The sequence below is a fragment of the Ips typographus genome, linkage group LG13 (genome assembly GCF_016097725.1).
Source record: "Ips typographus isolate SLU linkage group LG13, UJ_Ityp_2.0, whole genome shotgun sequence".
Lineage (NCBI taxonomy): Eukaryota > Metazoa > Arthropoda > Insecta > Coleoptera > Curculionidae > Ips > Ips typographus.
Window position 1 is genome coordinate 4,656,135 of NC_138434.1, and position 25,334 is coordinate 4,681,468.

The following is a 25,334-nucleotide window of genomic DNA, read 5'->3' on the forward strand; positions in this document are numbered from 1 at the left end:
AAAAAGTAAAATAAGCACAAAGCGAAGAAAAAAGCAAAAAAAGCATCAACAAAATCTGTCAAATGACGCGTTTTTGTATAAATCGTTCACATTAGATGTCAAAGGTTGGTTGCTTTTATTATTTACAAAAAGCAAAATTTCTAGAAATCCGGACTCTAGTAATCATTGTAAGCCCGGATCATACAGTAGCAGTACAGAAATGTGGAAAAACCACTGAGAACATCCCTCTCAAAGGAAGTTATTTAGTGGAATTGAACCCGGACTGTGTAGTGAAAATCAAAGACTTTCTCTTACAAAATCTCAAAAACAAATTTAAACAAATGACTCTACCAAGTATAGACTATAGTAAACCCAATTATAATCTTGCTTCAAAATTTAGTGCATTCAAACTGGACGATGTTAACCTTAATGAACTCCAACCAATTAAAGCAGCCCTAGAAGCAAAGAAGCAAGAAATGGACAAAATCGAAGATACTTCAATAGTATTTAACTCTATTGATGGCTGGACCATACTTATATATGTTATACTAATTTTAATTTTACTTCTTGTCATATACAGGTTTCTGAAAAGCAAATATTATGCCCCTAAGAAACAAAAGGAAACCTCGGAAGAAGTGATCGCGATGGCCAGTCATTCTAAGCAACAAAATTCTGAAGTTAACCCCAGAATTTTACGCTAAGGGTGGAGGAGTTATGGAGGGCCAATATACCCTTTTTAATGTTAAAGCTCTGACACCTTAACCGCTGATGAATATGAGAAGTCCGACGCAAGCACTCTTGGTCGCACTTCCCAAGCTTTAGTTGATAAGGTTTAGTATAAGTAACAGTGTACCGTAGTTTTAAGTGTCTTTATTAATCCAACTTTGTATCGCACAAGTAGTTGTTAGTAAAGTCCGCTCTTCATATTTGCTTGTCGTTTTTTTAAAAAGGTTTTTAGTCGGTCGAAGAATAAAATTCGCGAACATTCCATCCGATGCGCCGATCCGAGTTTTAAAAGATACCGGGACATGTCCAAAAGTAGTTGATTTGTAGATTTGCATTTTACATGGGGTTACATGGGTAATTCCCTTATTTTGAGCCCTAGAGAGTTGAGACTTCGTATTAGGGGGGTAAGTTTGGGACACTCCTGGGATGCGGTGTTGCCAAGTTGTGCAGTTTTTCCCTAAATTTAGGGAAATTCTATATAGTGACCCCTCGTTTTTCCCTAAATTTCAGGAAATCTTAATCTGGCTATGAGGCCTTTGTAACAATACTATGCTACTGACAAGACAAAAAACACATACAGGTCACAGAACAAATTGCTCTTAGACTCATAACAAAAATTAGAAACCCCCAAAACCCGCTACACAACCCATCCAATGAATGTTTAATTTTTAAAGCCTCCTTGTGAAACCTGGGGATCCGTCCTCTGCAGAGTACCATTTACTTATGGTATTTAGGTGAGGCAATTTCCTATTAAACGTATCCCTAACAAAGTTATATCCTCGGAGAGAATTGAACGCCAATGTTAGGGCGAATGATCTTAAAGTTGCATCATATTTCTGAGTGGTAGATCCATTTAAAATTCTTTCTAAAAGCTGGGAGGCTGATCCAGACAATGAAGCCAAAAATAAATTATTGCGTAAAAATCATAGAGTATTAAACAAAATACTTGTATTCTAAGTCTATGGTAAAAATAGATCATAAAAAAACTTGACACATACTTGTCGCAGATTTTTGCTGGATTCTTTTTAAAAGTTCTTCTCTTTCAGATATTTTGATAAGCTGCTGGACGATCGAATTCTATTCCTATAATAGGGCACAGTTGACTGAAGACTTTTAATTTTTCTTCGTTGGCTACCAAGTGCTTTCTTCATGATATAAAAGTTTTTTTTGGCTTTTCGGGGTGTCCCAAAATCTTCACTCGAAAGATCACCAGCGTATCGTTTTTTCTAAAAAACATAATAAACTAAATGTTTTAATTTTTTTAAAACGCAACCGCAAACCCCCTTTTTTAAGAGTGTCTCTCAAAGTTTTAACTGGCATCTGCGGCTCATCTAACTGTTGAACACACCAACTTCTGACGCTGTCAATGTCTCAGGCGATGAGCTTGGTGGAATTGGTACCAATTTATATTGCTCATTCGAATCTTTACCATCACTGTTAAAATTAACATCTTTAAAACAGCAATTTAAAAAATCATGAAGAAACTTTACCTTCCTGATGGCCCAGGAATTTCATCAAAATTATGGCTTTTAGCTTGAGGAATATCCATAACTCCAACTCCCAGTTTTATTCTAAAAGGTATAAAAAAAATTGAACTTATAAACAACTATAATAAGTAATTAACTTACCGCTTTCTAACAGGGCTTCCTTCTACTGACACACAAAGCAACAGAGGTAGTAGCCTCACTAATAATCGATGAAGTTGAGCTAAAGAATTACATTTTTTTAAAAAACAACAGATTATAAATTACCTATCAGGAAAATCAAACAAACTTAGGATGCCACTTTGCCATTGCTTCTTCTGCTTGTTGGCTTGTAAATCCCAGTAATTGAGCTGCAGCTAGAAAAAAAAAGAACTTTGAATAATTTTCACAACAATAATAAGTTACATTAATAAAATTAGGCAAGAATAGTATATACCAGGTGTCCAAGAGCACCCTGGACATAGTTTTGATTTTTTTGCGCCTGTACGGTTGATTTGATTGAAAAATCGTAATAATAAAAGTTGTAGTACCTATCACGGACTAGCTTTCTGTATTTTTTTCGGATCTCTAACTTGAGCCCTTTCGTCGTAAAACACGAACAAAAATGAGAAAATTTAAACTTTTGGCCTGCACTGTATAGGCGGTTGTCGGGCAACGGGTAAACAGGTCATTGTTGCTGGTACGGTTGCTAATTTGCCAAAAAATTGCCAAATTTTGAAATTCATGCTCTGAGCCATTTATTCTCAATTTCATTCTACTCCATACGTGCTCTATTACGTTCATATCCGGTGACCTTGCAGGCAACTCCATTCGTTCGATGTTGTTCTCTCTCAAAATTTCTTGTACGATTCTGGCTCGATGTGGACGAGCATTGTCATCAATTAAGATAAAACCGTTCCCAAAGTTTCGAGAAAAGGGAACAACGATATCACGTATACACATATCCCTGTACCTCTGCGCATTCATACTATCCTCAATCAACAAGAGAATTAAAAATAACCACATTTTAAAAAAAAATTCAATAAATATCGTAAACGTCCCTTAATCGCCAAACTGGCGAAAACGTCTAGAGATATGAATTGGATTATTAAACAAATAGTGTGCTTCTCTATCCAATATCATTATTTTCCATTAAAATAACTGAACATGCTAAGATTTATGATAAAACATATGATTTTCTTTTATAATTTTTTTTTGGGTCACCCTGTGTATGTTGAGATCTCGCAGTGTATGTTTTTTACTTAAATTGGGTAGTTTTAACTGTAAACTTGCTAATCCCGCTCTTCTTCCACAAAAGATCTAAAGAAAATGTTTAATTTTAAACAAGAGAATCAAAAGTAACCACATTTTAAAAATTTTGCAATAAATTTTGTAAACGGCCTTTAATCGCCAAACTGGCGAAAACGTCTAGAGATATTGACCGCAAGACTCGATTAAGGCTATTGTAAAACGTAAAAAATTTTTTGCGAGAAATGGCGTTATACCGGAATTTTTCATTTTTTGACTACACCTCAGTCACATCCTGTATAGTCGGATCCGTGGCACCTTTCAAAAAGATCATTTAGGTCAAAAGAAAGAGGAAGAAAATACCTTTTAATCCTCAAAAAAATTATTAGAATCAAGTAAATCAATTTGAAGAAGCAGCCGCTCAAAAAAGAGCAAAAATTTTGCTGTCCCATTCTTTTTGACGAGCAGTTTAGTTCAACTGAGGCTAAATCTTCTTCCGTCACAGCAGGCAAATTTATTTTCAAATGCGGACTTTCCTGGTCTCTCCTGGAAAAACTCTTACTAAAATTAAAGTTGCTAGTTACCGCATCGAGAACATCTCTCACTAGGCTTCTTGTTACATTTTGCGACTTTATTAAAGCCCGCAAATATTGCGTATGATAAGGACAATAGGTGCAATTATTTCGGACTCCTTTAAAATAAAAATATGACTTTAGTACCTCTGTATACTACTGAAATTTAAATGTCATATTAAGAATGTTTGTTACCTGATTCTATCCCGATATCTTTATCAACACATCTTGCTTTTTTAAGTGCGGAAATAGGGGTCAAAGCTATAGAAAATATTGTCACGTTAAGGGGTAGCTCAGAAGAAGGAAACCACAGGTATACAGGTAATCCGCTTTTATTTAAGATAAAACTACAATGGTCTTACCCCCCGATTGCCAAGAAGGCGAGGATCATGATGTGCTGTGTGTCTGTGGGAATGGTTGTTTAGGTTCGCAGAGGGCGCACGCTTACCGGGGGTGAATAGAACCCTAGACTAGTGTCCCAGGGCATTCACCACGCCGAATAAGCCGCTATGGTACTGTTAAAGTTAGATAAGCCGGTACGGCAACTAATGCTGCTCGCCCGTGCTATTTCCTTTAACAGGCTGATTCCCGGGTGCTTGCACTTGGTTACCACCTGCTCCACTAGAAGCTACACAGACGGTATCCCAGAGATCAGCCAGTGACTTCCCTCTGGGGAAGACCCCAGAGTTCGGTTGTTAGTACGTGCTTTGAAGCTGTATTTATACCCACATCATGACCCCAATTCGCCGATCTTGTTTACATAAGTCTGGTATTGGGGGAGACCGAAGCAAATGCAGGTACGGAACATAGTGTAATTACTATGTTACATGCTGTTTAGTGCTAAATGTGGAACGTGGTCTGAAAAGGTGAAAGTGACGTTTGACAGTGACGGGTGTGAAAGATGAGAGAGTAGAGACACTTAACCTAAGATTAGGGTTGTGACCGCGCGAACGTTTTTTGCTATTTTTATGTTTTTTGTTCACCCTAGCTATAATAAAATCTAATGTTTAACCACAGTCTAAAGGTTCTATTATTGAAAAGTTACTAATAACATATTTTTGGTCCTTCGAGTCGAATGTATCTGTTTAAAATCACAGACTATCAACAATTGCGAAAGTTCCAGTCTAATTTATGCTTTAAATAAGTCTAAAAGAAGCCGAAAGTGAAACTAAGCTCCAGATTGACATACAGTGTATCCAGCAAAAAAGAGTTTTTTGCAATCAGCTGCTGATGTGCTAAATTAAGGTCAGTACCATATCCTTTCTTGTTCTTCATCCTACTTGTGATTTCCCTGGTATATTTGTACAAAATGTCTGCTACTGATACAGTTGTGACTGAAAAACACCGGGGTGTGACTGAAAGAAAGCAAGCACTTTTTCAAAGGTTTCTTGATCAGCTTTTAACCTCAGTTTCCAGTTTACATGGTGTTATTGACTATAAGACTATTGAGCGTAAGCTTATATTAGAGCTAGAATCTCGGTTATCAAGACATGAAGGTTTATTACAAGAATTTGATGATATTCAATGCCAACTTGAATTAGAGTTGGAGGATGAAAGTTTGGCCAATGCAGAAAGGGTGAGGATTGAATTTGAAAATAAATACTATGCATCAGTTAGCCTGGCAAGGGAAATTCTTAATTGCTATTATGAATCTAATAAACAACATTCCTTTTAACCTGAAGAAGATATCAGGGCATCTAGGTCTAATGTAGGAAATTCCCTTGCTGTAGTATTAAGTTTCCAGACATAAAATTACCCACATTTAAGGGTGACTATGATTCCTGGCTGGAATTTCGGGACACTTTTGATACTCTTATAAATAAAAATCAATCACTGGCTGATATCCAGAGGTATCACTACTTACGTTCATGTTTGGAAGGTTCTGCGGCTCATATTATAAAAACTTTAGAATTTTCAGCTGCGGCTTATGAGTCTGCTTGGAAAAGTCTTCTTGATCGCTACGATAATGAAAGTGTTTTGGTATATAACCATGTGAGAGCTATTTTTGATATTCCTATTATGACTAGTGAGACAGCTGGTGGTCTTCGCAGCTTACTTGATACTGTTTCTCGACACCTGGGTTGTTTAGGTAAACTAGGTCAGCCAGTTACATCATGGGATACCCTACTAATTTATATTTTAACTCTAAAGTTAGATAAGATTACAGCTAGGGAATGGGAGCAGAAAAGGGTAAAGTTGTCTCGAAGAGTGAATGATTCTGCCCAATCTTTACCAACTTTAAGTGATTTTTATCAATATTTACAGGGCAAGGCTGACTTCTTGGAGACATTGAAATTAACTACAGATCATAAAGCTGAAAAACATCCTACTCCAAAAGGTCGGAATGCTCATTCATTTTCTTGTCAGAGAGGTGAAGGTTTGTCTTGTAACTCTTCTTCAAACTCTTCTAATGCAGCGCTGAATGCACAATGCTATTTTTGTAAGACTAAAGGTCACTACATTCAGAAATGCACCAGATTTTTGGATTTAGCTATAGAGGACAGGATTGAGAGAGTAAAGCAATTAAGACTGTGCATCAATTGTCTAAGAGCTGATCATTCTTACAAAAGGTGTTATGCTGGAAATTGCAGAAAATGTAATGGAAGGCATAGTACATTTTTGCATTTTGACAAAAAATCTGATAACCTTTCTCAATCATGCAACTCTAATGTAGAAACTAAAGCTGTTCTAAATTCTCTTTTTAATAAAGCACCTCCTCAGGATTGTGATCAATCACTTGAGTCTGTTAATCCACCTAATAGTAATGACATTGCTGGAATTGACTGTATTCAGTACAATGTTAATTGTGCGAATAGTAAGCCACCAAATGGTGTTAATGATTACATAATTTTGTCAACTGCTATTGTGACGGTATTTGATACTAACTTACAACCACATAATTGCAGGGTATTGCTAGATTCCGCGTCTCAATCTAATTTTATTACTCAAGAATTGTGCGAAAGTTTGGGATTGGTTATTTCAAAGGTAAATATTTCTGTGGTTGGTATAAATCAAGTATATTCTAGAATACAGGGTATGTGTACAGTAACCATTCAGTCAAAAACATCAGCATTTAAAAGGACTATTAGTTGTTTAATACTACCAGTAATTAATGCAAACATGCCTAGCCAGCATATTAATGTGTCAACTATTAAGATTCCACCTCATTTAAAGTTAGCAGATCCTCAATTCCACAAGTCGGATAAGGTAGATATGCTTTTGGGTGCTGAATTATTTTTCTCACTTTTAAGTATTGGACAATTGTCATTAGGTAGAAACATGCCTACACTTCAGAAAACTGTTTTGGGTTGGGTGATTGGTGGAACCATACTCCAAACTTCCCAGTCTCAAATTTCTTGTTCACTTTCTCATCGAATCGTAAATAATTCTATGTCCAATACTGAATTGTCAGATCAATTGAAACTATTCTGGGAAATTGAGGAACCTATTGTGAATGTTAACTAACAATCATACTCCTGATGACATTGCCTGTGAAAAAATATTCAGTGAGACTACAAAACGGGATAATGAAGGAAGATTTATTGTTCAAATTCCTTTAAAATTTGACCCTGGTCTTCTAGGGGATTCTAGAGTTAATGCCTTAAAACGACTTAATTCACTTGAACGCAAGTTGGAAAAAAACCCTATTCTGTCTGAATTATACTATGATTTCATGTCTGAGTACCTTTCTATGGGTCATATGTCACCAGTACTTACACATGACGAATCTATATTTTCTAATTTTCTACCCCATCACTGTGTCTTTAATGAAAATAATCAAACCACAAAATTACGAACAGTTTTTGATGGGTCTTGTCCTTCAAATTCAGGACTTTCTCTAAATGATCTTCAGTATACTGGTCTTGTAATTCAAGACGACTTGTTATCTATTTTACTGCGATTTCGATTACATGTTTATGTAATTTGTGGTGACATTATCAAAATGTTCAGACAAATACTAATTGATCCCTCACAAAGAAATCTTCAGTGCATTCTTTGGAGACAAACTACATCCGAGGAGGTTCAAGAGTTTCAGTTAAATACAGTTACTTATGGAACTAGATCTGCTCCTTGGCTTTCTGTACGGTGTCTCAAGCAATTGGCACTAGATCACATGGATAAATTTCCCAGAGAATCTAATATTATTTTGCATGACTTTTTTATGGATGATTTGTTGACTGGGGGTGACACTGAGGAAGATGTAAAGGAACTCTGTGACACTATTGTATTAATTTTGAAGTCTGGATGTTTTCATTTGCAGAAATGGGCTTCTAATAGTAAAGTTATATTAGCCCACCTTCAACAGCAAAATCCTAAGGCTGTAATAAAGATTGGAGAAGGTAATAAGACTAAAACATTGGGTTTTCACTGGTCGTGTTTTGATGACAACCTTTGCTATAGCGTGTCAGCTAACTGCTTGAGTTCAGTGACTAAGAGAACTGTGCTATCTGACATTGCTCAGATCTATGACCCATTGGGTCTTCTGGGTCCATGTATAGTTATAGGTAAGATTATGATGCAGAAATTGTGGTCATTAAAGCTGTCGTGGGATGAAGCTCTTCCTTCTGACATTGATACTCAGTGGCGAACGTTTAAGAGTCAACTTTCATTCCTAAATAACGTTTCTATTCCTAGATTAGTTATCCACGGATTCTGCGACGCCTCAATGCTTGCATATGGAGCATGTATCTATTTTCGAAGTGTAAATCGTCGCGGTCTTGTAAGGGTTGCCCTTGTTATGTCAAAGTCCAGGGTTGCTCCTTTGAAGTCTCTGACGATTCCCAGACTAGAATTGTGTGCAGCATTGTTGCTTGCTCAATTGTACGCCAAAGTAGTGTCTTTTATAAATATAAGGCCTTCAAGAGTTTATCTTTGGAGTGATTCCACTATTTGTCTATCTTGGATAAAAACATCTCCAAGCAAGTTGAACACCTTTGTTCAAAACAGAGTATCTCAAATTAACGAACTTACGTCACCAGATGACTGGCGGCACGTGGCTACAGAAAACAATCCTGCCGATTATATTTCTAGAGGTGTCAATCCAGTTGAGTTGTCTAAATTAGAAAAATGGTGGAGTGGTCCCTGTTGGCTTTCAAACAGTGAACAGGATTGGCCGGAATCATCTATAGTATTTGAGGGTAAAATTCCAGAATTGAGAGAACAGCGAACTATTTTTGTGAATGTTCAGATTCTAGATCCTCTGCCAATATCTGAATTTTCAAATTTTATTCGTTTGCAGAGAGTTACTGCTTGGTGTTTGAGATTAGTAAGCTTTGCGAAACATCTTACTAGGGAAAGATTTTCAAAAACCCTGACAACTTCCGAGCTTCAATTAGCTACTAACACTTTGGTCAAAATATCACAACGTGAATCATTTGGCAATGAAATTTATTTGCTTTCAAGAAAATTACCGCTACCTGTAAAGTCACGACTACTTTCATTGAATCCATTTTTAGATAAAAACGGTATTTTGCGGGTCGGAGGTCGTCTTCAGCATTCGTGTTTGACATTTGAAGCAAAACACCCTGCTCTTTTGTCAAAAGATCATCATTTGACCAAGTTAATCTTTAGATATGAACATGAACGACTGTTTCATGTTGGTCCTCAACAGCTTCTGTACTCTGTGCGTCAGAGATTTTGGCCTCTAAATGATCGAAATAATGCTCGATATACTGTTCATAAATGTGTTCGGTGTTTTAGAGTTAACCCTGTGACAGAATTTCCTATTATGGGAGATCTTCCAAAGGATAGGGTTTGTCCAGCTCCTCCCTTTTTTGTGACAGGTGTGGATTATGCCGGACCTATCTTGATAAAGAACAAGTCCGGGCGCGGTGCGAAATTGATAAAGTCTTACATAGCTCTTTTCATATGGTTTACAACAAAATGTATCCATCTTGAACTGGTTGGAGACCTGAGTAAGGACGCTTTTATAGGAGCATTTCGTCGTTTTACATCTCGTAGAGGAAAGCCCAGCCAGGTATTCTCAGACAACGGATCTAATTTTATTGGAGCTCAGTCTGAGCTTTCTGAATTGGCTAAATTTTTATCGTCAAATGAGACAGAAATACAAGCATCTATTACTAATACAGGTATAAACTGGAAATTCATACCAGCATTTTCTCCACACATGGGTGGAATTTGGGAAGCTGGGGTTAAAGCAACAAAGAAACATTTGAAAAGGATTTTAGGAAACGCACATTTAACGTATGAGGAGTTTTACACAGTATTAGTGCAAATAGAAGGAATTTTAAATTCCCGTCCATTATCCCCGATTTCCTCAGATCCCAACGATTTTTCCGCATTAACTCCTTCCCATTTCCTTATTGGTCGACCACTTACGTCATTGCCAGACCCCGATGTTTTGGACATACCCATAAATAAGCTTGGCCGGTTTCAACTAATGCAACAAGTTCAGCAGCATTTCTGGAGAAGATGGACCAGGGAATTCTTGTCTGAATTACAGTGCCGGGTGAAATGGAAAGTTAACAACGCTAAAGTACAAGTAGGAACATTGGTACTGCTACGAGATGACAAATCTCCACCACTTAAGTGGGCTTTGGGTCGGATCCAAAAACTTCATTTTGGAGCAGATGGAGTACCACGAGTAGCTGATGTGAAAACGGTGAATGGGGTGGTTCGTCGATCCTTTGCCAAGCTTTGCACATTGCCAAGATTAGGGTTGTGACCGCGCGAACGTTTTTTTGCTATTTTTATGTTTTTTGTTCACCCTAACTATAATAAAATCTAATGTTTAACCACAGTCTAAAGGTTCTATTATTGAAAAGTTACTAATAACACATGCCCCTCCCCCAAAAGTGTTCGCCCCGAACACTAAAATTCTATATTACAAAATCAACTTCTCGACTTTCCTTTTTTCATATGAATCTTAAAATTAACCGATGTTGCTTATTTGCTAGAGAGGGTGTGGGAAAAACTTTATTCTAAAAATATAAACACTTTTCTCTTAAAACTACTTCTCGATTCCTAGATAATGTTTTCAGCCACAAAAAAAAAATTATTAATCCTTTCCTTGGGTCACCTTTCAACCTTGTGTTGCGTCTATCTTCTTGCTCTCCTTTTTGTCCAAAATTTACGTCAACTGCACATTGCATTGTACACTTCTTTGGGCACCATCATCTAAGTGGAAACGCTTCACCTAGGCTTCATGTCCTCGTACCAAGTGCCGTCTCTTGGCACTGTATTCTTTCAGCGGCAAACTTCATCGCTTAGCTTTACTTCTTCATACTGTGTCCTTTTGCGTGCTCCTTTAGCACACCTATCATTGGACATGTATACTTCTTCCTAATTAACGTAAGCCCATTTGGAGATGCTTCTTCAGCTCGACTTATTAAAGACTCCGGGTGCACACGGGTGTAAGTAGAACCCATCTGAAGATGTCAGCTTCTCCAAGACTTGCTGCTTTACTTCCTTAAAAGATATGGCAATTCGTTGATAGACGCAACCAGGTCGTCCGGTGGCCACTGAAATAAACAATATATTTTTTTTTAATTAATAAACAAAGAATCCTATAACATGTACTTGCACTTGACCTAGTTTTAAATAAACACACGATACTTGCACTATTTTGCTGTCTCAGCAAAGAACCTAGGTCAGAAATAGCGTCACTGGCAGAAAATTGAGACAATGTTATTACTAAACTGCAACTATGCAAATTATATACTTATTTCTACGATACCCAATTACTCAGTTAAATTTTACCTTTACTAAATTAATACAAATTATACATATTATTGTGCTCCTCTGCACTGCATAGACTGTTGCTTTAGGGCGTCCTCCAGGTCGCTCTTGACTTTACCCTACTCGATTCAGGCAAATGCGAGCCAGTAAACTGGTCAAAATCTTCAACATCTTCATTTTTTGGAGGGTCGTAGCATCAGGGGCAGAGCTGGGGTGTGACTACTGATATGAAGATCAGTAGTCCGAGATCAAACGAGGCACCTCCACCATGTCACGTTAAGGGGTAGCTCAGAAGATGGAAACCACAGGTATACAGGTAATCCGCTTTTATTTAAGATAAAACTACAATGGTTTTACTCCCCCGATTGCCAAGAAGGCGAGGATCATGATGTGCGGTGTGTCTGTGGGAATGGTTGTTGAGGTTACCGGGGGTGAATAGAACCCTAGACTAGTGTCCCAGGGCATTCACCACGCCGAATAAGACGCTATGGTACTGTTAAAGGGAGATAAGCCGGTACGGCAACTAATGCTGCTCGCCCGTGCTATTTCCTTTAACAGGCTGATTCCCGGGTGCTTGCACTTGGTTACCACCTGCTCCACAGATGGTGAACCCAGACTATCCCAGAGATCAGTCAGTGACTTCCCTCTGGGGAAGACCCCAGAGTTCGGTGGTTAGTACGTGCTTTGAAGCTGTATTTATACCCACATCATGACCCCAATTCACCGATCTTGTTTACATAAGTCGGTATTGGGGGAGACCGAAGCAAATGCAGGTACGGAACGTAGTGTAATTACTATGTTACAATATAAAAAAATCCTTAATATAGGTACCCCATATGACAAGGTGAAACGCCGGCTGTCTTTCTTCAAAGGGGAGACAGCAAGACCCAAGTTTAAAAAATTTATTACATTACATTATGTGTGTAGGTCTGGGCGACCTTTAGAATTTAGGATTAAAAGTTCAATCATCTTAAAATTTTTAACTAATGTCCGGTTGCACGAAGCTAACAGAACAAAATGGGCGATAAACGTTCTAGAATTTACAAAAAAGTTTTTCGTATCAACATTCGCAAAGCGAAGCCGTTATTTTGATTGCAGGGGGATGACGCAGAAAATAGTTGCAATGAACAACATAGGCGGCATAGCGACAGCACCCGGCAACACCGCCCGCACAAGTGACAGACGACAAAACGACAGTCGACGACTTAATGTCAAAAGCGTCAACAGCGCAAACTACCGTAGATCAAGGAGGGGACCAAGAGGTATAAACAAACATAAGTGAGGTTAAGGCTATAAGCTGGTTGAACACATTGAAAAAAAAAAACTGTAAAAAGGGCAAATCTGGGAGAAAATTGAACACTAAATAGTGCGTGCAGACCTGGGAGATGAAGCAGGTGAACAAATGTCCAGAGCATGTCAACAAGATGCTCGAGTGTCAACACAATGTCCAAAAAAGAAGAAAAACTGAGTTTAAGGAAGGGGCTATTAGAAGTTCAAAGATCTGAAGAATGGAGCCGAGGTGTGGTTTAGCTGGTCATTGAGGCAGGTATGCCCGCCACTCTGAGAGGCCTTGTTAATCTCGAGGACCTCTAAGAGGTTCAAGAGATTATTCTTATCACAAGAATGTAAAGCCCTGAAACCTTGTTCAATATTAAATGTATGTTGATTGTAATAGAGATGTCTAGCAAAATGAGACTTTATGGAGTTTGCATTAAGGTTGGGGTTGTTGGAAAATTTATCTGCCTCTCTAATATGTTCGTGGATACGAGTGGCGAACCTCCTACCAGTTTGGCCAATATAGAGTGCATTGCAGTTGGGGGTGCAGCAGGAGAGTTCATAAACTCCAGATCTGTGAAGTGTGGGTGTTGTGTCTTTGGAGTTGCAAAGGAATTGGCGTGAAGTGTGTAGGACTTTGAAACAAATAGTGATGTTGAGAGGCTTAAATATGTTTCTTAATTGTAGGGAAACAGGGCCTAGGAAGGGGATAGAATAGTAATTTGATATTTTAGGTTCATCAGTTATGAGTAGATTCTTGTTAATGAACTTGTTGAAATGATTGTAATAAATCTTATTGAACAGAAAAGCAGGGAAATCATTATTTGTGGCTACGGTCTTAATCCAGGAAAGTTCCTCGTTAAAACAGTGTTGGGTCATGGGAATACTAAAAAGGCGGTGGAAGAAAGAGTTTAGGGCTGCTACTTTTTGGTTGAAGGGATGGTTGGAATTGTAGGGGATTAAGCAGTCTGTAGAAGTGGGTTTATGATATATGGAGAACTCTATGTGGTCACTAAGTCTCGTAAGGAGTATATCAAGGAAAGGTAGAGAATTTGCTGACTCCAGCCCCATGGTGAACTTGATTGAGCCATGAAGGGTGTTAAGGTAAGTGAAAAAGTCTCCCAAATCATCTAGGTTGCCATCAAAGATCCAAAAAATGTCATCTACATAACGTCTAAAGAAAAGGATTGTGTGAAAAGAATGGTAGAGTTTAAGTGACTGTTCTAGATTAGCCATACAAATTTCAGCTAGGAGGGGAGAAAGACAAGAACCCATGGCTAAACCTTTAATTTGTGAATAAAATGAATTGTTGAATTGGAAAAATTTTGATCAAGCACCAATGACACTAGAGCCAACAAGTCCTCCACTTGGAGAGGGTCAAGGTTGGTGTCCGGTGACAAAAGGTTTCGGACTAAGGGGATGCATTCTGTAGGGGGGATACTCGGAAAAAGGTTAGACACATCAAAGGAAACCATAATAGCAGTAGGGGAATTACCAGATTTTTTAGTTGTAAACACAACGTGGCGAACCTCCTACCAGTTTGGCCAATATAGAGTGCATTGCAGTTGGGGGTGCAGCAGGAGAGTTTATAAACTCCAGATCTGTGAAGTGTGGGTGTTGTGTCTTTGGAGTTGCAAAGGAATTGGCTTGTACTTTAGATTGAGTTCTTTGGAACTTAAGCTTAAGCTGATTTATTTTCAACTGACTAGTGTATTGCACCCTGCTGAATTTGATCATTTACATTCCTCATTACTTGACTATGTGTGCGATCTGGGAGATAACAAGTTTAGAACCCTAAATAACAAACTAACGCGTTTAAGTTCATTTGCATTTCCCACTTCTAACAATAACATTAACACTTCAACCCTTTTCACCCCGCCATACTCCCACCACGACGAATGCTCCCCTACAGATGCTACTTCACCCCCCCCCCCCCCCCCTTCAACAACAACATTTTCTACGGCACCTTCGGCGTCCAGCACATCCCTACTTCCAATTTTGTTTTCCACCCTCGTACACTTAACCTCTCCAACTGTCATCCTGATGGGCGTTCCCGATGCTTTACAAGGTATGGTCCGATCATCCTGTGTGGTCCAACTCAACAAATTTTCCCAACAATCTTTAAACACAACCTCCTCTCCCCCCCCACCCCATGAAATCAGGGACTTGTCCACGTTACGAAGAAAGCTCAAGGACAGCGATTTAGTCGTAACCAAGGCTGACAAAGGTAACTGTGTCGTGGTCTTGAATAGAGACCAATACGTGGACAAGGTCTTGGATTTTCTCAACTCCGATTCTTTTAAACCTTTACAAACTCCCCCACTGGAGAGGTTTCTGGTGAAATTTAAATCTATCATCAATAGAACCAACTCCACACTCGCCCCTTTAGGTTTTAATAAATTTAAACTTATCCCCATTAATCCCTCAATCCCTAAATTATATGGTCTTCCCAAAATCCACAAAGCCAATATCCCTATTAGACCAGTTGTTTCCTTCTGCAGTTCCCCTTGCCACCGCCTTTCCTCCTGGTTAAACGATATAATCTTGGAAGCCACACAGTTTAAGAGCAGTTACTCTATTAAAAATTCTAATGAATTGTGTTTACAACTAAAAAATCTGGTAATTCCCCCTACTGGTATTATGGTTTCCTTGGATGTGTCTAACCTTTTTCCGAGTATCCCCCCTACAGAATGCATCCCCTTAGTCCGAAACCTTTTGTCACCGGACACCAACCTTGACCCTCTCCAAGTGGAGGACTTGTTGGCTCTAGTGTTATTGGTTGATCAAAATTTTTCCAATTCAACAATTCATTTTATTCACAAATTAAAGGTTTAGCCATGGGTTCTTGTCTTTCTCCCCTCCTAGCTGAAATTTTTATGGCTAATCTAGAACAGTCACTTAAACTCTACCATTCTTTTCACAAAATCCTTTTCTTTAGACGTTATGTAGATGACATTTTTTGCATCTTTGATGGCAACCTAGATGATTTGGGAGATTTTTTCACTTACCTTAACACCCTTCATGGCTCAATCAAGTTCACCATGGGGCTGGAGTCAGCAAATTCTCTACCTTTCCTTGATATACTCCTTACGAGACTCACACAGTGACCACATAGAGTTCTCCATATATCATAAACCCACTTCTACAGACTGCTTAATCCCCTACAATTCCAACCATCCCTTCAACCAAAAAGTAGCAGCCCTAAACTCTTTCTTCCACCGCCTTTTTAGTATTCCCATGACCCAACACTGTTTTAACGAGGAACTTTCCTGGATTAAGACCGTAGCCACAAATAATGATTTCCCTGCTTTTCTGTTCAACAAGATTTATTACAATCATTTCAACAAGTTCATTAACAAGAATCTACTCATAACTGATGAACCTAAAATATCAAATTACTATTCTATCCCCTTCCTAGGCCCTGTTTCCCTACAATTAAGAAACATATTTAAGCCTCTCAACATCACTATTTGTTTCAAAGTCCTACACACTTCACGCCAATTCCTTTGCAACTCCAAAGACACAACACCCACACTTCACAGATCTGGAGTTTATGAACTCTCCTGCTGCACCCCCAACTGCAATGCACTCTATATTGGCCAAACTGGTAGGAGGTTCGCCACTCGTATCCACGAACATATTAGAGAGGCAGATAAATTTTTCAACAACCCCAACCTTAATGCAAACTCCATAAAGTCTCATTTTGCTAGACATCTCTATTACAATCAACATACATTTAATATTGAACAAGGTTTCAGGGCTTTACATTTTTGTGATAAGAATAATCTCTTGAACCTCTTAGAGGTCCTCGAGATTAACAAGGCCTCTCAGAGTGGCGGGCATACCTGCCTCAATGACCAGCTAAACCACACCTCGGCTCCATTCTTCAGATCTTTGAACTTCTAATAGCCCCTTCCTTAAACTCAGTTTTTCTTCTTTTTTGGACATTGTGTTCACACTCGAGCATCTTGTTGACATGCTCTGGACATTTGTTCACCTGCTTCATCTCCCAGGTCTGCACGCACTATTTAGTGTTCAATTTTCTCCCAGATTTGCCTTTCTTACAGTTTTTTTTTTCAATGTATTTTTCAATGTGTTCAACCAGCTTATAGCCTTAACCTCACTTATGTTTGTTTATATCTCTTGGTCCCCTCCTCGATCTACGGTAGTTTGCGCTGTTGACGCTTTTGACATTAAGTCGTCGACTTTCGTTTTGTCGTCTGGCACTGGGGGCGGTGTTGCCGGGTGCTTTCGCTGTGCCGCCTATGTTGTTCATTGCAACTATTTTCTGCGCCATCCCCCCGCCATCAAAATAACGGCTTCGCTTTGCGGATGTTGATACGAAAAAACTTTTTTGTAAATTCTAGAACGTTTATCGCCCATTTTGTTCTGTTAGCTTCGTGCAACCGGGCATTAGTTAAAATGATCGAAGTTTTAATTCTAAATTCTAAGGGTCGCCCCGACCTACTTAACACATAATGTTAATTATGTAGTTTTAGTGTTTTCTCCAGAATAAGGTAAAAACTTTTGGTATTTTTCTCTATTTTATATAACATTCTAGTCTTAATTACAGATTTTTTAAACTTCTTTAAGCACATCAGTAATGTTTGGCCTTACGGCATACTAATTTTTTAAATTTGGGTCTCGCTGTCTCCCCTTTGAAGAAAGACAGCCGGCGTTTCACCTTGTCATATGGGGTATGTTTGGTTCAACCATTTAGGGTTAATACATTGTAGACTTTCTAACTTTTAGCTCCTGAAGATGGGTACTTATGTGCCCGAAACATATGTCGAGCGACCCCTCTAACATTTTTGGGGGGTTTGAATAAAATTTTTTGTGGAGAAGGCCGTGTGTTCTTTCCCATCACTTTTATTTTTGAAATTGATGACGTTTTCCATTGATATGTTTATAACGAAACTCGTATTGGGCTGCACTGTTTTAATGAAATTATATAGAGCAGGACGGAAATACTCTAAAGGGTCACCAATAGAAAATGCTATTTGATTCGAGAGAAGAAGAATTAAAAAACAAGGATGCAAGCATGCAAGAAATTATTACGCTTTCCCTCCGATCATTTTTTAGGTGTTGGAATTGGATTGGAGTTTGGAGTGTGCTTTTAGCGATTAGCAGGTGCACATTGTTTTTATTGCCGGTTGCAGGTATAAACCGGAGTATACAACGTATGACGTCAGCAAATACATATATTTTATTTTTAAGCTTATAACTTTATAGTGGGCCGTTTCGTGAACGTTTAAGTTCCAGTTCCTTACCGACCATTCGCCAAGACCTAAGGTACATTTTTTTGCACACCGGGATGATCTGGTGATGCACCTTTAAAGTATACTTTAGTGTTGTCGTTCTTCTTGAGTCTGGTGTTCTATTTCTTGATTGTTCTAAGGTAACTGTATTACACACAAAAACCTTTCTTTGGTCCCACGTCATTTTTGACCAGACATTGTTAAATAAAACTGCGCGGTCATTTTCGGGGATTAATTTACAATTTCGTAACGATTTCTTCTCGTCGCCACAATCACAAAATTATTGTTTTATGTGTCGTTTGGCCCTCTTTGTGTCATTGAACGTTTTCCTTTGATTTCTTAATTTTCTAAATCCTAAGTAATCTTGTCCTTGTATCCTTAGTCTTTTATTTAGTTGCCTTTGATGGGTTTTTCCTCGCTTTCTTTTTTTAAAATTTTCTTCAGCATTTTCATCGGCCTCGATTGCCTCAGGCTCAACATTTTCCTTGTTTAGCTGGATATCTCCATCATCGCTTTCATCGCCACTCTCTATGTTCGAATCTGGTATGTATTCTTCGTCATTTTCATCGTTTGACTGGATATCTTCATTATTGTCAGTATTATTATCATATTTATCGCTACTTTCTATGTTCGTGTCTGGTATGAATTCTTCTTCATTTTCAGAGTGACTATGGGGGTTTTGATTCGGACTTACCTAGATCAATATTATTATAAATTAAATCACTTTGGAAAAAGTTACCCGTCCTTACAGCTGGATAATATGGTTGCTCCAAATCCTCATGTAAGTCTGATACATTTAAAATTCCATTTTGATTTTTTTCTAGATCATTAAAAACTTGGTATAGATCGTTTTCAGGCTGGCTTAAAACTTGATTTAAGGCATCAAAAACCTCTGTTTGATTTAGAGCTTGATTTAGGTCTTCTTCAAAAACGATTTCGGCATTTCCTATATCTATGGAATTATCTAAATGTTGCTTTGAAGAGCAAAATTTTTTCCATAAATCTTTTTTGAATTTTCTAAAATTTTTTTCGTGCGTTCCCTTTGTTCTCGACATCTTTACATTTTAAATAGCGTCCATAGCGTTTATTATGGTATCAGAAAACTAAACATTTATTCTTAATTTTTAGTGCTTGCTATGAAAGCATGTTTGAATTTGATTGGATAAATGTAATTGGGGAAAGCTGTCAGCTTTATAATATCAGTTTGTCGAAATTAACTCACATAAGATTTGTATCAAAAATACTAACGAACTAACCCGAAGTTATTCAAAAGCTTGTGAAAAAGTAATGCATTACCACGTATAATAAATGTAAACACTGTAAACAAAACTTGCAAGACCTCGTATAATTATTTCCTCCTAAAACCCCTAATTTAATTAAAATCGCATTGAAATTGAAATAAAACAAAATATGTTTCCGATAAAACGCAATATAAGGGTATGTTTATAACAATAATAATAATTAACAAGCATTTATTTACCTCAATAACGCCAAAAGGGCAGAAATAAAGTTCACAACGATATTCTTACGGCAGAAAACAATGGCGACTAGTGACGGGGAATGGTATAACCCGCTGATTTCTGGTTGTATTGCTAGTATTAAACACTACTAAGTTTACTTTTTATTCTTTATTTAATGTGATTATCAACACACCTAAAAACTCAACTAACTCCGCGTCGTGCCACCATTACAAAATCACTCCGGTCAGCGCCCCTTGCGGACAATAAAATTATTACGCTGCCAGGACCGTAACATACCGCCCCCCTTGGAAGCACTCGCTTTCAACAAAAATATAAAACTAACTTACACTACTTATACTTTAACTTTATTTAGCATCTAATTCTCTCTCTCTAAATGACTACGAAACTACTTAAACAGAGATCATGCTTTAGTACAATGACTTAGGTTAGGAACATTATTCTATTAAAAACTATCATTATCCATAGGTAACACAGCTAATTTTGCCACGGCGCGCTTAAATTCACCTTGTTGTGTCCTTATAAGGGCAACTCTAATTACACCGTCACTACCAGGAAACACTTCCTTGACACGTCCTAGCGACCATTTCAGCGGCGGTAAATTTTCGTCCTTTAATACTGTAACATAAAGATTACACTAGGCGCCGTTACCCTAAGTTGCCCCGGTCTCCCCCAGTACAATGTTTGTGTCAGCAATATTGGCGAATTGGGGTCATGATGTGGGTATAAATACTGCACCAAAAGCACGTACAGATTACCGAACTCTGGGGTCTTCCCCAGAGGGAAGTCACTGACTGATCTCTGGGTTAGTCTGGGTACGCCTATTGTGCAACTTAACGTGGAGCAGTAGGTGACCAAGTGCCACACCCTAGATCAGCCCTAGCAAAGGAAATAGTGTGGGCGCGCAGCTTAAGTTGCCGTTCCAGCTTACCTCCCTTTGTTAGGTTCTTCACGTCTTTGCCGGCTCGGTGAATGCCCTCGGACCTAAGTCTAGGGTTCATTCACCACCGCTAAAGCGCTGCTCTCCGTGTATCTTCAGCCTAGCCAGTTCACATCATGCTCCCAGCCGTCTTGGCCATCCGGGGGTAAAATTACCGACTAGTCATTAAGGCACTATTACTTAATAAAGTGGGTTACTTGTGGAATCCTGTGTGTTCTTCCCCCTCAACCAACCCTTAACGTGACAATACGACCAAATCTCCAATTTTAACTGCTGGTCCAGTTGAATGATGCCACTTTGAACGGTTAATCAACTCACTTAAACATTCCTTATTCCAACGACTCCAGAAGGTCTGTACCATTTGTGTTAAATGTTGATATCGACTTAGACGCCCACATTTAATGTTCTGCACGTCTCGTTCTGGTAATGCTGTTAATGACTCCCCCACTAAGAAGTGTCCAGGTGTTAATAGCATAAAATCTTTTGGGTCATTTGACAACGAACTTAATGGTCTGGAATTTATACATGCTTCGATTTGCGTAAAGACTGTCGTCAGTTCCTCAAACGTCAAGTTGGAATTCCCGACTACGCGCCGCAAATGGTACTTGGCTTGTTTGACGCAACTTTCCCACAATCCACCAAAATGCGGGGAACGTGGAGGTATAAACTTCCAAGAGATATTATCTTGACTTAGAGAAGCGTTTACTTCATTTTTTAATTTCTCACTACATAAAAAATTAGAAAATTCAAGCCTTTCATTGGATGCGCCAACAAAATTTGATCCGCAATCAGAAAATATGGTTTTACATTTGCCTCTTCGCGCGATGAAACGCTTAAGAGCATTCAAAAAACATTCAGTTGACAAATCAGTCACTACTTCTAAATGTACAGCTCGTGTTACCATACAAATAAAAACACACAAATACGCTTTTGTTATTTTAGCTCGTCTTAGATTACTAGATTTTATGTAGAAAGGGCCTGCATAATCTACACCACTGTTATAAAATGCTTTAGTTGGAATGACACGATGCTCAGGTAATTCACCCATTAGAGTACTTGAAAACTTAGGTTTTACCCGAAAACAGATAACGCACCTACGCAGCACCTTTTTGACTGTGTTTATGCCTCCCAAAATCCAAAATTTAGTTCTTATATTATATAACAAACTTTGAGCTCCCATGTGTAGGTTTTTACGATGTTCGTATTCTATAATTAAGGTAGTTAAAAAATTATCGCGATTTAAAATAATGGGATGACTTTGATCATAGTAAATTTGAGCCTTTGAAATTCTGCCACTAATTCTTAAAACTCCACTTTCGTCTAACATTGGATTTAAAATATACAATTTGCTATTACGAGGAATGGGCTTAGCAGAGCTCAAAGCCAGTATTTCATTAGAAAAATCCATCGATTGGGCAACTTTACAAAGTGCAATTAAAGAATGATTTAATTCGTCAGTTGTTAACTCTTTTGATAACAGTCGATTTTTATTAGGGGTTTTTACATTTGTGGCAAATCTGAAACAATAAGCCACAACCCTTTGCAACTTTAAAAAACTAGAAAATCTAGAAAATATACTTTTATCCACTACCAATTGAAAGCACTGACTAGTGTTGCGTTGTTCAGGAAAATTAGTATAATCTACTTTAAACTCATCACAATCGATATTAAATAAACCCTCTTCTTTCAAAACACTAGGTCCTTGCCACCAAAGTTCACACTGGATAAGATGGTTCACATTGCACCCTCTGGATATTAGATCTGCAGGGTTATTACTACTGGTAACATGTCTCCAACAATCGATATGTACATTATTTTGTATCTCGGCAACCCGATGAGCAACAAACGCATTCCATCTGGAAGGTTCCGAAGCTAGCCAAGACAACACAATTTTAGAGTCAGTCCAGCAATAAATTTTTGATATTTTTACACTAAGGGCTGCCACAACTTCTTTCATTAATCTCGATAATAACAATGCGCCGCAGAGCTCCAACCTTGGTAAAGTTAAAGTTTTTGGAGGGGCGACTCTTGATTTAGAACACAAAATAGATGTTTTGTACAATCCATTGCCAAGTGAACATCTTGCATACAAACATGCCCCATATGCCTTATCAGAAGCATCACAGTATCCATGTATTTCTATTTCAATAGCCTGACAAATCATAGCACGTCTTTCAATTCTTAAATTATTTAACAATGGTAAATCATCACAAAATTGTCGCCAAAGGTTGTGTAATTCTGGAGATGCTTTTTCGTCCCAATTAATTCGCTCAATCCATAGCTTTTGCATTAACATTTTTGCCCTCACAACTATGGGACTCACTAACCCAAGAGGGTCAAAGATTTTTGATATAGTTGACAATATATTCCTCTTAGTTGACATCCTATTTCTGTCTAGTTGGATCACATATTGCAGTGTGTCTTCTTGAATATTCCACATCAGTCCCAAGGTTTTTGTCACCTCCTTGTCCACTAGATATTGAGTTATTTGACTATCTGTCTCTAAACACCTCATTACTTCCTGGCTATTTGAGACCCACTTTCTTAAATTAAAACCTGATTTGCTCAATACGGTTGTAATTTCATTTTTTAATTTTAATACTTCGGCTGGTGTAGCTCCACCTGTAAGTAAATCATCAACATAAAAGTTTTTCTTTATCTCAGCACATGCAACTGGATACAAGTCTTCTTGTTCCTCTGCAGCTCTTTGAAGGCTTCGAATAGCAAGGAATGACGCCGAAGTTGTTCCATAGGTTACGGTGTTTAGGCGATAATGATTGATTGGTGTATCCGAACTAGGTCTCCACATTATTCTTTGCAGATCCCTTTGATCTTCACTAATCCAGACTTGACGGTACATTTTCTCCGCATCAGCACCTAGAACTATTTCATGTTGACGCCACCTCAATAGTATAGAAAATAGGTCATCTTGTATGGTAGGTCCAGACTTCAATTTCTCGTTCAAACTTATTCCTCTATCGGTTTTCGCACTAGCGTCGAATACCACTCGTAATTTAGTAGTGGTACTGTCCTCTTTTATAACTCCATGATGAGGCATGTAGTAGGTTAAATTTGAATTTTCAATTTCAGAAATCAATATTTTGGTCATATGTCCTAAATCTTCATATTCCTTCATAAATCTGGTATATTCAATTCTTAAATTTTCATTTGCCCGTAACTTCCGTTCTAATTTGAAAAATCTATTTTCCGCAATTTGCCTTGAATTTCCAATATTCTCAATTCCTTCTTTTGTAGGCAATCTGACAATAAATTTTCCATCTTCATGATGCGTCGTAGTTTGTGTATAAGTTCTTCACAATCTCTCTCCTCTTTTTTGAATAATGGTTTGATTTCTAATTCTTCGATTTTCCAGAATTGCTCAATCTGTTGATTGATATTATCAATTCTGCTTAAATTGCAAATACTTTGATTTGAATAAGACTGGGAACTATTTTTGCCATTTTATTCTTGGTAAAGGCTTCCAGTAATAATCCATCCCAAACGCGTTTTTTGTAGCAGAGGCATATTTTTGGCCGTTCTGATTTGGCCATGCAACAAAAGTTCATAAAAAATACATCCACCTAACAGAATATCAATTTTTGGCGGGGCATGGAAGTCAGAATCGGCTAAATTAATGTTAGATGGCAACTTTAACATTTCTTTATTTATTGGGAATTTAGGTAAGTTATTAGTAATTTTATCTAACACATAAAAATCTAAATTCACCAAGAACTCACTAAAACACGACTTAATATCTAAATTCACTTTTTTACTGGACTGGGTAACCGAGGCATTTATACCCACTACAGACAGCTTTACGTCACTGCACTTTACTTTCATTTTTGATACAAATTGATTACAAACAAAATTGGATTGTGAACGACTATCTAAAAGGGCCCGAGCCTTATGCTCATTACCTTCACTATCAACAACTAAAACAATTGCCGTTGATAACAACACTTCACCTTCACTATTTGAACTTGTGTGCGTAACAACAGTACCAGCAGAACTTTCATTACTAGTTTCAGTTGCAGAAAAGAAGTTTTCAGGTCTCGGCTGATTGAAGTTGATATGCAACAATGTATTATGCGGTTTGCCACATTTTCGACAACCTTTCAGAGCACATCGAGTGCTCAGGTGATTAGTTCTAAAACAGTTCAAACATAAATGCAATTTTTTTATTTCATTTAACCTTTGAGTTTCAGATAAAGCCAAAAACCTTGGACATTGATAAATGTAATGTTTTGATTCCTTGCAGATTAAGCAATTACTATACTGGGGGCTAGGAATGCTATTATCTTCTTCAGAATGAGAGACAACTAGACCATGACTACTTTTTTGGCTTTTCATTCTAGAAAAATCACCCGAACCTTGATGTATTTGATTATTAACATTTTGATTAACTTGTTTAATTTGACTACATTATGTGCTTCTAGATTTTCCAAAATTTGACATCGTTCAGCTAAAAATATTAGAAATTCATCACAACTTACTTTTTCTTTTTTTATACACAAGCCCTCCCATTCTCGTTTTGAATTTAAGTCTAATTTATTGCTGAACATGTATAATAATAGCGTATCCCAACTTTCAACTGGCTCTTTAAGATGCTATTTAATAATTTATATCATTTACTTCTATTGAATGAATAACCCGAGCTGCATCACCCCTTAAGCACGATTTTAAATAGTAAAATTTTT

The 25,334-nt window shown here is 37.8% G+C and overlaps 2 protein-coding genes across 2 annotated transcripts; one reads left to right on the forward strand and one right to left on the reverse strand.

Moving 5' to 3' along the window:
- Positions 1-10,115: 10,115 nt before the first annotated feature.
- Positions 10,116-10,673, forward strand: LOC145737305 (uncharacterized). The gene has a single exon (XM_081991939.1). The coding sequence runs from the start codon at positions 10,116-10,118 to the stop codon at positions 10,671-10,673; it is 558 nt and encodes a 185-aa protein (XP_081848065.1).
- A 9,469-nt stretch (positions 10,674-20,142) lies between these two features.
- LOC145737307 (uncharacterized) lies at positions 20,143-23,695 on the reverse strand. Its single transcript, XM_081991940.1, has 2 exons — positions 22,732-23,695; positions 20,143-20,315 (listed from the first exon to the last, which is right to left on the reverse strand). Exons 1-2 carry the CDS (start codon positions 23,693-23,695, stop codon positions 20,143-20,145), a joined length of 1,137 nt encoding a protein of 378 aa, XP_081848066.1.
- Positions 23,696-25,334: the final 1,639 nt, after the last annotated feature.